This window comes from Otolemur garnettii, unplaced genomic scaffold (assembly GCF_000181295.1).
Source record: "Otolemur garnettii isolate 467f Iridium unplaced genomic scaffold, OtoGar3 scaffold00068, whole genome shotgun sequence".
Classification (NCBI taxonomy): domain Eukaryota; kingdom Metazoa; phylum Chordata; class Mammalia; order Primates; family Galagidae; genus Otolemur; species Otolemur garnettii.
In genome coordinates this window covers 7,600,792-7,613,613 of record NW_003852463.1, presented here as the reverse complement: position 1 = coordinate 7,613,613, position 12,822 = coordinate 7,600,792, and the positions used below count along the sequence as shown (strand labels likewise).

General features: G+C 37.1%; 1 protein-coding gene across 1 annotated transcript in view; it reads right to left on the bottom strand.

Annotated features, from left to right (window-relative positions):
- Nucleotides 1-12,822, bottom strand: part of WDR92 (WD repeat domain 92) — a 23,426-nt gene that overhangs the window by 1,853 nt on the left and 8,751 nt on the right. Inside the window, exons 3-7 of the mRNA XM_012807426.2 lie at nucleotides 11,769-11,899; nucleotides 8,937-9,038; nucleotides 5,034-5,149; nucleotides 4,196-4,330; nucleotides 1,771-1,868 (exon numbers count right to left, since the gene is read on the bottom strand). Of these exons, the coding sequence (XP_012662880.1) occupies nucleotides 1,771-1,868; nucleotides 4,196-4,330; nucleotides 5,034-5,149; nucleotides 8,937-9,038; nucleotides 11,769-11,899 (582 nt within the window). The remainder of the gene's footprint in view (nucleotides 1-1,770; nucleotides 1,869-4,195; nucleotides 4,331-5,033; nucleotides 5,150-8,936; nucleotides 9,039-11,768; nucleotides 11,900-12,822) is intronic.

Below are 12,822 nucleotides of genomic sequence, written 5' to 3'. Positions count from 1 at the left end.
TCCAACTCCTGGGCTTAAGCGAGTCTCCTGCCTCAGCCTCCCAAGTAGCTGGGACCACAGGCACCCGCCATAACGCCCAGCTACTTTTTGGTTGCAGCCATCATTGTTGTTTGGCGGCCCAGGCTGGATTTGAACCCGCCACCTTAGGTGTATGTGGCTGGCACCTTAGCCACTTAACCACAGGCACCGAGTCAAAGGTCAAGCTTTTAAGAAATATGTAACAAATGAGAGGCAGAGCAAAAATGAGAGAAGCTACAGGTAGATAACCTACTATTCTCTCTTCTACTATCCTCTCAGACCCTATAAATTATTTTGATTAAAAGAACTAACACATCCAGATGAGTAAATAATTTAAATACAGACTCTCCATATGTTTCTTGGCAAAGGCTGCAATAATTCAGTATTTAAAATATAAAGGCTTTTTCAAACCCTCCACATTATTTATTAAAGTTTTAAAAGTATGTGTGTTCTGAATACTCAAAAAAGTCAGCCTGTTGGGGTCTATTCATTCAAAAAAAAAAGAATTTTGAATAACCAGATGAATTCCTCTAGTAACTCCTGGCTAAATACTCAATATATTTTCACATTAACTATTACCTCCTAATTTTGTGCATGTCACATGGAATACAAATCTATGTGTGGATTACAAAGACAATCAGGGAGGATTGCTTGTGCTCAGGAGTTCTGGAACAGCCTGAGCAAGAACAAGACCCCTCTCTACCAACAACTGTAAAAATTAGCCAGGTAGGGTAGTGTAGCATGCCTGCAGCCTCAGCTACTTGGGAGACAGAGGCAAGAGGATTGCTTGAGCTCAAGAATATGAGATTGCAGGATGATGCCACTGTACTCTAGCCAGGGCAACAGGGCAAAACTCTCATCTCAAAAAATTAAATACCAAAAGAAAGATGAAATAAATGGATTTCGTAAATGTGAAGTACTAGACACACTGAAAATGGTGTTTTTCTTCTCACACTACTAATCAAACTTAATTTTTGAAATAGCCTTCATTTATGGGCTTATGCTAATTTTTCCCCCCTGGGTGATGTTTAGAGAAAGATTTTATCTTTTCCCTCCAAGCATACATTGCTTAGCTAATGAAGTATTCAGAAATACCACTAACTCCTGATTTTTATTATCAGACCTTTTAAATGAGTGGCTGACATTGATGTTAGGGCCCCTGGGACCCACAGTGTGCAGTGCATGGTAAGAGCTCTTACTGCAGCTCACCCCGCCTGCTATGCAGACAGCAAGCTCAGGGGCAAGGTCTTACCTGGAGACAGTCAGGAATGCCAGGCTCTGTTTGGTCCCTATCACAATGATGTTATCTGAATTTAGGCAAGTGAATTATCAGGATCCAAAACTAAAAATTTTAATCTTTTCCTACTGTCTAGACGTGGTGTTCTAATAACTAGAAGATACTATTGATAAATGTCTAAGGCCAACTTTTTCATACTAACACTAGAAAAAGCTATAATTTCAAATCTGTTTCGAAATTATAAAAAAATGCTGTTCCTAGGCTACTCATTAGCAGACATAATGAAAATGGCAAATATATTTAGTGTGCCAAAAAAGGTTAACATTTACTAAGTGTAAAATAGGGACATTAAAAAAAATACTTAGAAAACAACAACAGTTATGTAACCCCATGAAATTTAAAATCCTATCAAAATGAACTAAGTAAAAGCAGAAAAAAAAGAAAAGTTCAATCTAATCCTACTTTACACCCACGAAGAACTGAAAAAGGAGCGCTGTGCACAGGGAGGCACTTACTACTTCCAGAGGTGAAGGCTGCCGGCGCCTCCCGCTGTCATGAAGAGCTCTCTGTTCTGTGGCAGGTGTCGCACCTGCCAGACTGTCGATTTATGAGCCTAAATAGGACGAGAGTACACAACTGTTTACATGCTAACTGGTGCCCTGGAAAACAAAGAATTTTTGTTTTCAAAAATTTTTGTTTTCAAAAATTTTGTTTTTGTTTTCAAAAACAAAGCAAACAAAGAATTTTTGCTACAATTTCAAATGTTACAAAAGTAATTAAAGGCATTTTCTGGCACATCGCTTTACAGTGGTTACAGTGATGTACAGGGGCCCTTAAGAAATTAGAAAAAGCATCCTTTTTCTTTGTTACCTTTCTTACAAAACAAAGTTCTACTGATTTCTGGAGAAAGAGAGGTATTAGATTAAAAGTCCACTTAATTTTATTGCACCATATAAATTATAACAACAGATTTTATACATTTAAATATGTCCAGTTTATTTTAAAGGGGAAAAAACACTTGAAATACAAAAATAAATACTTCTTCCTAAGGGCAGAGGCCATGGTAGAACAGACTGAATTAAAAAAAAAAAACAACAAACTTTAGCTTTTAGAGCAGTTTCAGGTTCACAGCAAAACTGAGCAGAAAATATAGAGAGGTCCCATTTACAGACTGAATTTTAACTTCCAGCTCCCAGAGCCTCATCTTGTCATCTGACTTGTCTGGTCTTGAGAATAAAGACCCTGAGGACTTAACAGACAGTGTTTACTGTCATAATAAGCCTGGGCAATGGGCAACTGGACAGTTGAGGTTTGTTAGCACCTCAACAGCAGCCAGTAAACCCACTCAGTAGTGCTATATTCACGGTGGGGGAACTTGGAGCAGGGGAAGGAGGGGGGAGGGAGAGAAAGAAGGAAGAGATAAGAGAGTGACTTCTGCTTTGTAGAAGCAGTAGGGCTGGCTAAAGGGGCGCGGGTCCCTTTGATTGAAACCGTCTTTTGAGAGAATGAGCAGATGAAAACATTAGCAGATAAACATTAACGGATATAAACACATATCTCAAAACACGTTTGAAATGTGTGAGATTCCCCAAGTGATTAGATTCAAGCTGTTGAAACTTACTTTGCTTTATACCTTAAACTTCTCTTTTTCTTTTAGAGGTTGAGAAAAACACAAAAAGCAATGGTGAAAATGATCTCTTTAAACATGTAAGAGTTATTTATTTGACAGAGTTAGCAATTACAGGATTAACTAAATACAACAAAAAAATTTAGGAGATGACAATAGTATTTACAGAAAATGAGAAATATGTATGTTGCAAATTATATATGAAAGAATTTAGTAAAGCTTTGTATGTTGTTGATACTTAATAGATTCTGAAATGACAAACATAAAACAATATGACAATTTATAGCTACATGTTAAAAATTTAGTTTTTCAGGCAATGACAGTAAGTTATACATAATAATGATAATAAAATGAGATAAAATGGAAAAGTTAGAGAAATTTTGCTGAATCCACAGCAGAGAGTAAATTCTTACTTCCTGAGCAACTTAAACATTTTCATCTTATGTAAACCATGAATCTGTAACTGATCTTTCCTTTTATACTTGAGGAATCTCAGAGTCACATTTCCAACCCATACTTCGTGACAGCACATCTCAGCACGAATTTCACATAATCCCCCACTCTAGACATTATCTTTTTTAAAAAACCAGTATTTTCCCTCTGCCCTGCTTTTCTCCTCTATTTTTCTAATGTAGTAATACCATGCTTCCCCCTCAGCTACCTCATATACAAGGCAAAATATAAATACATAAATCAATATTTTTGAGCACCTCTTATGTATTAATCACAGTAATCGGTGTTTCAAATAATTTTAATATAGCAAATTGAGATACAAAATAAGATGTGATGAAATGACATACCATATATATTGATATATACATATATATATATATATTTTTTTTTTTTTTTTTTTTTTTGCAGTTTTTGGCCAGGGCCGGGTTTGAACCCGCCACCTCCGGTCTATGGGGCTGGCACCCTACTCCTTTGAGCCACAGGTGCCGCCCTATATTGATATATTTTTTGAAATATATAATCAGGTATTAATACAAATACTATATATTTATGAGAAGATACCAGGCTGGATTTTGTTGATCAAACTCCTAATGTCAGCTGGGTTTCTTGTGATTGCTGCTAAACCATAAAATCAGATTCTTAGCCAACTGCCAGCCTTATTATAATCAAGATGTCTATAGTTGATAAACTTTGGGAAAGTACTCTTTGCACAGAAAAACTTGTCATGATCCCACGATAATATATCAAAAATAGCTCCCTTCACATAAAGACCTGGAAGGAACCTTGGTGACTAATTCTATTTATTAGTCTCAAATAAGCCATCATTCCTCTTCACAGAAAGATTTTTTCCTCGTATTTACCTTTTCTGAAACAGACGCAAAACCTTTGGTTGGATGCTGTGTTCTCATGTCAAAAACATGAAACTTTCCTTCCAGAGATGTGGCTACTAACTTATTCATACTTATATCTTTTCTGTCAAACTCCAAGCTACACACCTGAAAATAGAGAATATTTATTATTGACAGTCTCACCATTATTATTCAGGAGTCTCTTTTAAACTAAGAAAAATAGCTTTCAAATGATTAGGTCACGTGAGAAGTACTTAAACAATCATTTCAACTTTTGAATCAGTACACCAAGTACTGCTACTGTAAAATTTCTTCTGGGTTGATAAGATCAACAAAACCATCTTGGGTTCCCATGCTCAGTGGATGCATTTGGTAAGTGATCATTTAACTTTCTACATTATTTAATACAGTTAAATCAAGTCTGATTACAGGAAAAAAAAAAAGAGACTATATTCTTCAGTAAAGGTGTACAACTCAGGAACCAAAAATCTGAGGGCACATAGGGGGTGACTACTATTTCAGGTTTTTTGATATTAGCAGGTAGAAACACTTCTCCATGCTCATTCTGATATTATAGGGCATGGCCCACAGGGGTCCACAGATGGGTCTCTGGGACTGGTAACTCCCTCCACATTGTACGTACACAAAGTGGGTGTGGGCCCACTTTCTGAAGAGAGGATTCAGAAAATGCACGGTCTTCATTAGATTCCCAAAGGGGTTTAGCTCCGAAAGGTTCAAGACCATTGGAAGAGGAGTTGACTGAGATGAATTAACAGAAGTGCTTTCCTGTAGTAGTTCACGGGTGGACAGAAACATGTTCAGAGACCAAAAGCATTGGAACGTGCATTACCCCATTTTTTATGTTTGTCTCCCACCGTAATGACATGTTTCTGAGATCAAACAGTTTGATGTCCCCATTGTCATAGCCAGCACAAACAACACGCTCCTCTTGATTGTAAGCATTGCCTGGAAATCAAGATACAACATTCTATATTTTATAAATGCTAAATTAAAGACTGGTATGAAACTATACAGTTAAAGTTACTATAGCTTAAATCAGATTTTAAAAAGTTACATTGGGTAGAATCCTATTTCATCAATTCTGGTAGGACATCAAGATTATTAATTTGGTATCTATTTTTATTACAAGAAAAGCTCATTCAGATGGTGCCTGAGGCTCAGTGAGTAGAGTGCCAGCCCCATATACTGAGGGTCGCAGGTTCAAACTCGACCCTGCCAAACTGCAACAACAACAACAAAAATAGCCGGGCATTGTGGCCGGAGCCTGTAGTCCCAGCTACTTGGGAGGCTGAGGCAAGAGAATTGCCTAAGCCCAAGAGCTGGAGGTTACTGTGAGCTGTGACAACATAGCACTCTACCAAGGGCGAGAAAGTGAGACTCTGTCTCTAAAAAAAAAAAGAAAGAAATAAAAGAAAAGCTCATTCACTGAAATTCTATCCTGAAGGGTTATGCAGAAGTGTCCACTGGATTCTAACTTGAAAGAAAGCACTCTCTCTCAACTATGTCTGCAAAGACTAGCGGGCCAACTACCGTTCAAACACAGTGGGGTCTGGGAAGATAGATACGGCTTATGCTTCTGTTGCTTTCCTTGGCAGTAGCTATATTTGAATGCAAATAGAAACTACTTTAAAACCTATTTATTTTGCAAAATGTTGTTCTGGTGTGATTCAGTCTTTGCAAGGAAATATGAAACAAGTTGTAGCACACTGTGCTACACACTTTTAGTAGTATGGATGATCATACCACTAGAGTATGGAATCTAAGGACTTTTCCCCTCAGTCCCTCTTGCTGAGGATAAAATGCTAAGTGAGAATGAGTCCCCTGTCACTGTGCTAGGCTATCTGGGCATCTTACCCCAGTGCCTTCATTCTCCACTGTCTCCAGCTTCTTCTTTCTCACAAACTACAGCCCGGCATCTCCACTCTGGGCTCCACCTAGATGGCACAGCAGCATCTTAAATTCATGATGCCCTAACTGACCTCACTCCCTTCCTTCCAAACCATTCTCCCCCTTGTGGACCTTTCTCAAGTAATAGTATCATTAACCCCACAATCACCCTCAAAACACAGTCATCTTGGACATAGTCCTCTGCCTTGCTCTTCAGATGCAAAAAGTGCCCAAGTCCATGTATGTGACCGCAATATTATCTTTTGAATTATCTGCTCTGCTCTATTCTCACTGCTTATGTGTGCCACTATGAAAGTTTTGAAACAGACTGGGTTATGGTCCATTATTTCACTTCCAAGAAACAAAGTCGACGGCATCCTTCGTGATTCACCTGTGCAGTTTCACCTTGCTCAGCTTATCAGTGTTGCTGGGAGGGTTTCATTTGTTTTTGTCTGTGAGGATTTTACATTTCTTGATTTTTGTGTATCTCAAAACTTTCATAATTAACCCACGTATAACCTATGTCTTACCCAGAAGATTGCAAAGAGCTCCTGAAAAATTATATCCCCTGTGTCAATCATCTCTCTCCAATACATATCACCAGGTAATTTTCCTGAAGCTCAAATTTTTCTGAAACAAAAACCTTTCCAATAAAGCACCTCTGGTCCTGGTACTGAGGCATCTCTAAGGCAACTCCTACCATTATTTCCTTCTATATTCATTGGTTCCACCTCCATGGGTTCAAACAACCATGGACTAAAAATATTTGGAAAAAAATGTGCATCTGTAGTGAACATGTACAGACTTCTTTTTCTTGCCATTATTCCCTAAACAATATAACTATTTACATTGTATTAGATGATTTAAAGTATATGGAAAGAATATATATATATTATGGTTATATGTAAATACTATGCCATTTTATTTTTTAATTAATTAGTAAATTTTTTTGGCTTCTTCTAGGGCTTGAAATGGGTACTACAATATTTTATATAAGAGATCTGAGTATCCACAGATTTTACTATCTATGGGAGGTTATGGAATGAATCGCCCACAGATACCAAGAGACTACTGTACTTTTTTGGGCACTTTTCAATTATTCCTCTTACTTGAAATGTCCTCCCTATTTCAGTGGCTGAAATCCTATGTGTCTTTGGTCTGAGTTCAAAACACTCTTCCTCTCTAACCATCTCTTCCTCCGGATTCCTTCTGCATTATTCATGCCTCCTGTCATCTGCCACTCCTGTCTTGTATTATAACTAACACAGATATCATGCCCTCTTTATTAAGCTATGAAGTCCTTGAGGTTAAAATACGAGTCTGTTTCACCCTTCCATGCCCATAGCACTTTGTACATTCTTGAAATTCATAAAACAATTTCAAATCAATGTTTTTTTTTTACTTAATCCTCTATTTTAAATTGAGATGAACAAGGTAAAAGCTTTAATGAATCTAAAAATACTTTTAAATTGATACCTAATTATTTATGTTATTTACTTATTTATTTTGAGACCCAGTCTCACTTTGTCACCTTCCTTAGAGTGCTCTGGCATCATAGCTCACAGCAACCTCTAACTCTTGGGCTCAAATGATCCTCTTGCCTTAGCCTCCCCAGTAGCTGGCACTATACGTGCCTGCCACAATGTCTGGCTATTTTTAGAGACGGAGTCTTACCCTTGCTCAGGCTGGACTCCAACTCTTGAGCACAAGCAATCCACCTGCCTTGGCCTCCCAGAGTGCTAGGTTCACAGGCCTGAGCCACCATGCCAGGCCCATATGATACCAATTTAAAAACGATCATTCTAAATACTAATCTTGAAATTTCTCCACAAAGTATATGTATCTTAAGTTTTTATTATTGCTCACAGCATACAAATACATTGTAATTCCTGTACTATTTCTTTTAAAAATTAGAAATATATCTTTCCTTTGATTAAATAACAGTTTAATTTAAACCCTAACATAAGAAGTTAAACAGTTCAGGTATACAGTAAATCCCACTTTTAATGCCCCTTATCGTCACAGGATCATACTATGTAAGGCGGGGGGGAAGAAAATAGAGTTTCAAAACTAAATATTTCAGGCGATAGATAGCTTAGAAGCCCTGACTGGACCATAACCCAATTTAGGACTATGACGAAATTGCACTTGTGCCTTATGCACAAAAATAAATAAATAAATAAATAAATGAAAACCACAACTAAGTATGGTCTGTATCTAATTAGTAGCAAAAATTACTTTAATTTTGATGCTGAGCAAGAGATTCAAGGGCAATTATTAGTCCTAATCAATATTCATTTTAAGTCTATTAGTAAAAGACCACAGTTATCAAATTTATAAAAAAAATTTTGTAATGGAAAACTATTTTGTAGAAAATAGACATACTTTGTGTTAAGTGTAAGACAAGATTTGTTACATTGCCATTTGCATTTGAGGCGCTGCTTAGCTGCATTAATAGTTCTTGGTTCTAAACTAGTATTATCTAACTGAGCAGAAACACATAATAATAAGTATTTCTGAGCTCTTAATCTAGCACGATTTTCAGCACTTTATATGTATGAACTCAATGAATCCTCACAATAACATTAATAAGTCAATTCTATTATTATTTCCACTTTATAAATGAAGCAAGCAAGGGACAGAGAACTTTCCCAGGCCACACAGCCAATGGACAGCAGGTTGGGATTCAAACCAGGCCTTAGAGGCTGACATTAACTATCTGAATAACTATCTGACATATCTACCTGAATAAACTGTCCACAAAATAGACTATAAAGAAATAATCAAAATTTTTGAAAGCAGCATACTTTTTACCATCTAATACAAGAATTCTTCAATAATTTACCAAATGCCACAGTCCAACAGTCTCTCTTGTTTTCTCCTTGTACAGGTTCCATATTAGCAACGGGATCATCTTTTTGCCTTGGGTCCCACACCTTCACATTTCCTGTCATGAATAAAAATGTAAATTAACAAAATTCAATAGTACATCATGTTTCTTTACTGCCTTCTCTATGGCTTCCAGTGTACATGGCCATATTATAATGTTACCACAACTGAAAAATAATCACATTTTTCTGACTTCTAATTGGGTAAGTTGAATTTGATATCAGAGATATAAGCCACATGTTACTGTCTGACCTGATTTCTAAATTAATAGATACACAGAACTGTCAACAACTGTTCATAAGTTATCTACAAGTTATGACTGACAGGGAAACACAAATGTTATGTAATTCAAATCACGAGCCAGAACTAATGTGTTATTTATTAGGAAGAAGACCAGTGTTATGATTTTTACTTTTCTCCTCACTATCAATGTAACCATTGATGTGAATGAATTCTAATTGTGAATTAATGACTTATTATTTGAGGTTCTAGAATACTATTTCATATGCCACTAAGTTTAATTTTCCTGTAGCAATAGTAAGGAGAGAAATATTGAATGAAATTAACAAATACTTCTCAGTTTAACTGCAACCCCTTCATTTTAATTCGTGTTGCAGGACTACTAACTAAATGGCATCACTACCAGGAGAAGTGAAAATGCAGCAATAAAATGGCTAAAAGACAAGTACCTCGGAGACAATAGGAAAAGGCAAAAAATCCTAAAAAGGAGTAATAGCAACCTCCACTTTTCCTGAAGATTTATCTTCAGGGATAAAATAAAGTTGATCATTAAAAAGCCTGCTTTAACAGCCAGGGACAGTGGCTCACATCTGTATTCCTAGCACTTTGGGAGGCCAAGATGGAAAGATTGCTTGAGGCCAGGAGTTCAAGACCAGCCTGAGTAACACAGTAAGACCTTATCTCTACAAAATCTTTTCAAAAATTAGGTGGGCATGGTGGTGCACTCCTGTAGAAGTCCTAGCTACTTGGGAGGCTGAGGCAGGTGCTTGAGGCTGCAGTGAGCAAAGATGATGTCACGGCACTCTAGCCTAAGCAACAGAGCAAGAACCTTGTCCCCAAAAAGAAACCCCTGCAGGATTCATACAAGTTGGTAAGATTTACAGTAACTCTGCAGTAGTTAAATGAGCAAAGAACATACACAGACCATTCACAAAACAAAATTAAGTAGTAAACAAACATAGAAGTTAATGCAAGTTGGAATGGAATGCCATTTTTAATCTACAAAATAAGAGGAGAGAAAGAGAAAATCAGTGCTGGCAGGTAGAATGGAAATCCACTTCATCCTCACATTCATGAGGCTGAAAGTGTAAATAAGTACTTCAGAAAGTTTGCCAATGAATTTTAAGAATCATAAAATATGTTTATTCCAAAAGAATTGCATATATGACAATACTCATTTCTTCATTATTATTATTTTTGAGACAGAGCCTCAAGCTGTTGCGTTGGGTAGAAGGCCATGGCATCACAGCGCATAGCAACCTCAACTCCTGGACTCAAGGGATTCTCCTACCTCTGCCTCCCAAGTAGCTGGGACCACAGGCGCCTGACACAATGCCCGGCTATTTTTTTGATTGCAGCTGTCCTTGTTGTTTGGTGGGCCAGGGCTGGATTCGAACCCTCCAGCTCAGGTGTATGGGCTCAGGTGGATGGCGCCTGAGCCGCTAGAGCCACAGGCACTGAGCCATTTCTTCATTATTTCTAAACCACTCTTCCAAAACAATAAACAAAAGACTTAAAGCAAACTGAATGCTTACTTAAGTAGTATAGCCATATGATGGATTATGTAATCATTAAAATGATAATTATGAAAAGTGTATGGAAACAGCAACATTTACATATGACAAAAATTAAATTAAAAAAGAGACAAAATCGGGTGGTGCCTATGGCTCAAAAGGGTAGGGCGCCGGCCCATATGCCGGAGGTGGTGGGTTCAAACCCAACCCTGGCAAAAAAAAAAAAGAGACAAAATTATATTAATGCAATATTACACATATGACCCAAAACAAAAAGAAAAATCTAATGACTGTAGTAGTGTGGTAGATTACATGTTATTTTTCCTTCTATAACCCATATTGCTTTCATGATTAAAGTGACTTGTAAGACACATCTGCTCTTGAATACCTATTAGAAAATTACACCTCACTTTTCTTTTAAAATAATTTCCTTATGGTCTTGAGAGCAGCCATGAAAAAGCTAGCCAAATCAACCAAATCTCTCAAGTACCCCTTGTAAAGCAATGACAATTCTGACTCTCCGAGAGTCATTCAGGATGGCTTTGGGCACCAAGGCCCTGTCTCTTGTTGGTAGAGGAGTGGAGTCGGTGCCTTTGCAGCTCTCTATAATGCTCACTGGCTGGATCACAGAATTTCAGTTTTCAACCAGCTGTCAATATGACAATTTTCACAAGTACTAATTCTGCCTTTTAAAAAAAGAAAATGAAAAGCGGCCACCCACATTATATCATCAGCTGCCTCAAAAACCTGTAAAGACATTTTAAATCCTTCAAGGTTTAGAGGAAACCATCACTGTTAGGAGCTGAACTAGCTCAACACTAAAATAGTAACTGTTATGCCTCTATCTCAAAATACCTAAAAGTCTGAAACAATTGAAGGATGTGCGAATTTGCGTATTAGAAAAGTAGCACCAAGATTATTAGATCTGGGTGGTCAAGGCAACTGAAAGGGATTTTTAGGTACAGAGGATGTAGCGTTGCATAGAGATTTCCATTAAAAACTTTTTTTTAAATAGCTACAGTACGTTGACTCACCATCTCGGCTGCCAGTCACAATTTCAGGCGCTCCTTCTCCGATTCCTAGCCCACCTATACCGTCTATAGTATTTATAATTTCTTTATGGCCCTTTACAGAATACACTGGCATCTCTGGAGCTTCCAAATTCCTAAACAACAAACACAGCCTCTTATTTACATCGCATGTTCCAAACAGTTAAATCCACTACTAAAATTTAAGAAAGTATATACTGTTTAGATATTTTATTTAAAAACAAGAGTTTTGCTGTGAAGGTAACTTATACATCTACTTCTACATTTTTCTCTCCACTTCGGCTTCTTTCAAGTCCCCAGTGAGAAATGTCATCTTTCAACTTAGAATTCGAGTTCCTGAGCACACTTTAGTGGTCTTCAAAGGTGATCTAGAAGCTCCACATGTGAACAGCCAGGTGTGCTTGTTAACACGTGCATATTCACAGGCTCGTCCCAGACATACTGAATCCAAATCTCAGATTGGCCCCCAAATCTGCAGTTTGGTACACTGAACTCTAACTACTGCTTTAAAGACAGCAAATTCAAAGTGACTGGAATCTTTCTAAAGCAGGCCTTGGTAGTTTGATCTTGAGACCTTTTTAAAGGATAAAATATGAATACTGTGGACTTTGCATACATTTCTTCCTTTATATTGTATTCTTTTTCCACTGAATTCCACACTGATTTTCATCTAGTGACATGTTTTTCAATGTATCATCATACTGGTCACAGTAAATATTATTGCCAGCCTGGCTGAAGTTTGTCTAAGTCAAGGATTTATTTAGTAAAATCTCATTAACCAAAATTTGAGCTATTTCAACTTAGTTTAGGGATGATGTTTGTCTCTGTATCTTCTTTATGAAAGAATCAAAAAAATAAACAAGATTGTGGTTCCACTTAAAATAATCATCTTACTATTTTTAGACTTTAAAACGTTACCTTTTTCAAACATGAAATTACAAGATGTATCAATGAAGATAAGTTGGTAATGCATGCACTATATGAGGAAACTGCATTAAGAGGACAGTCAACAGTTAATATTTGTTGTATTCTTACACTG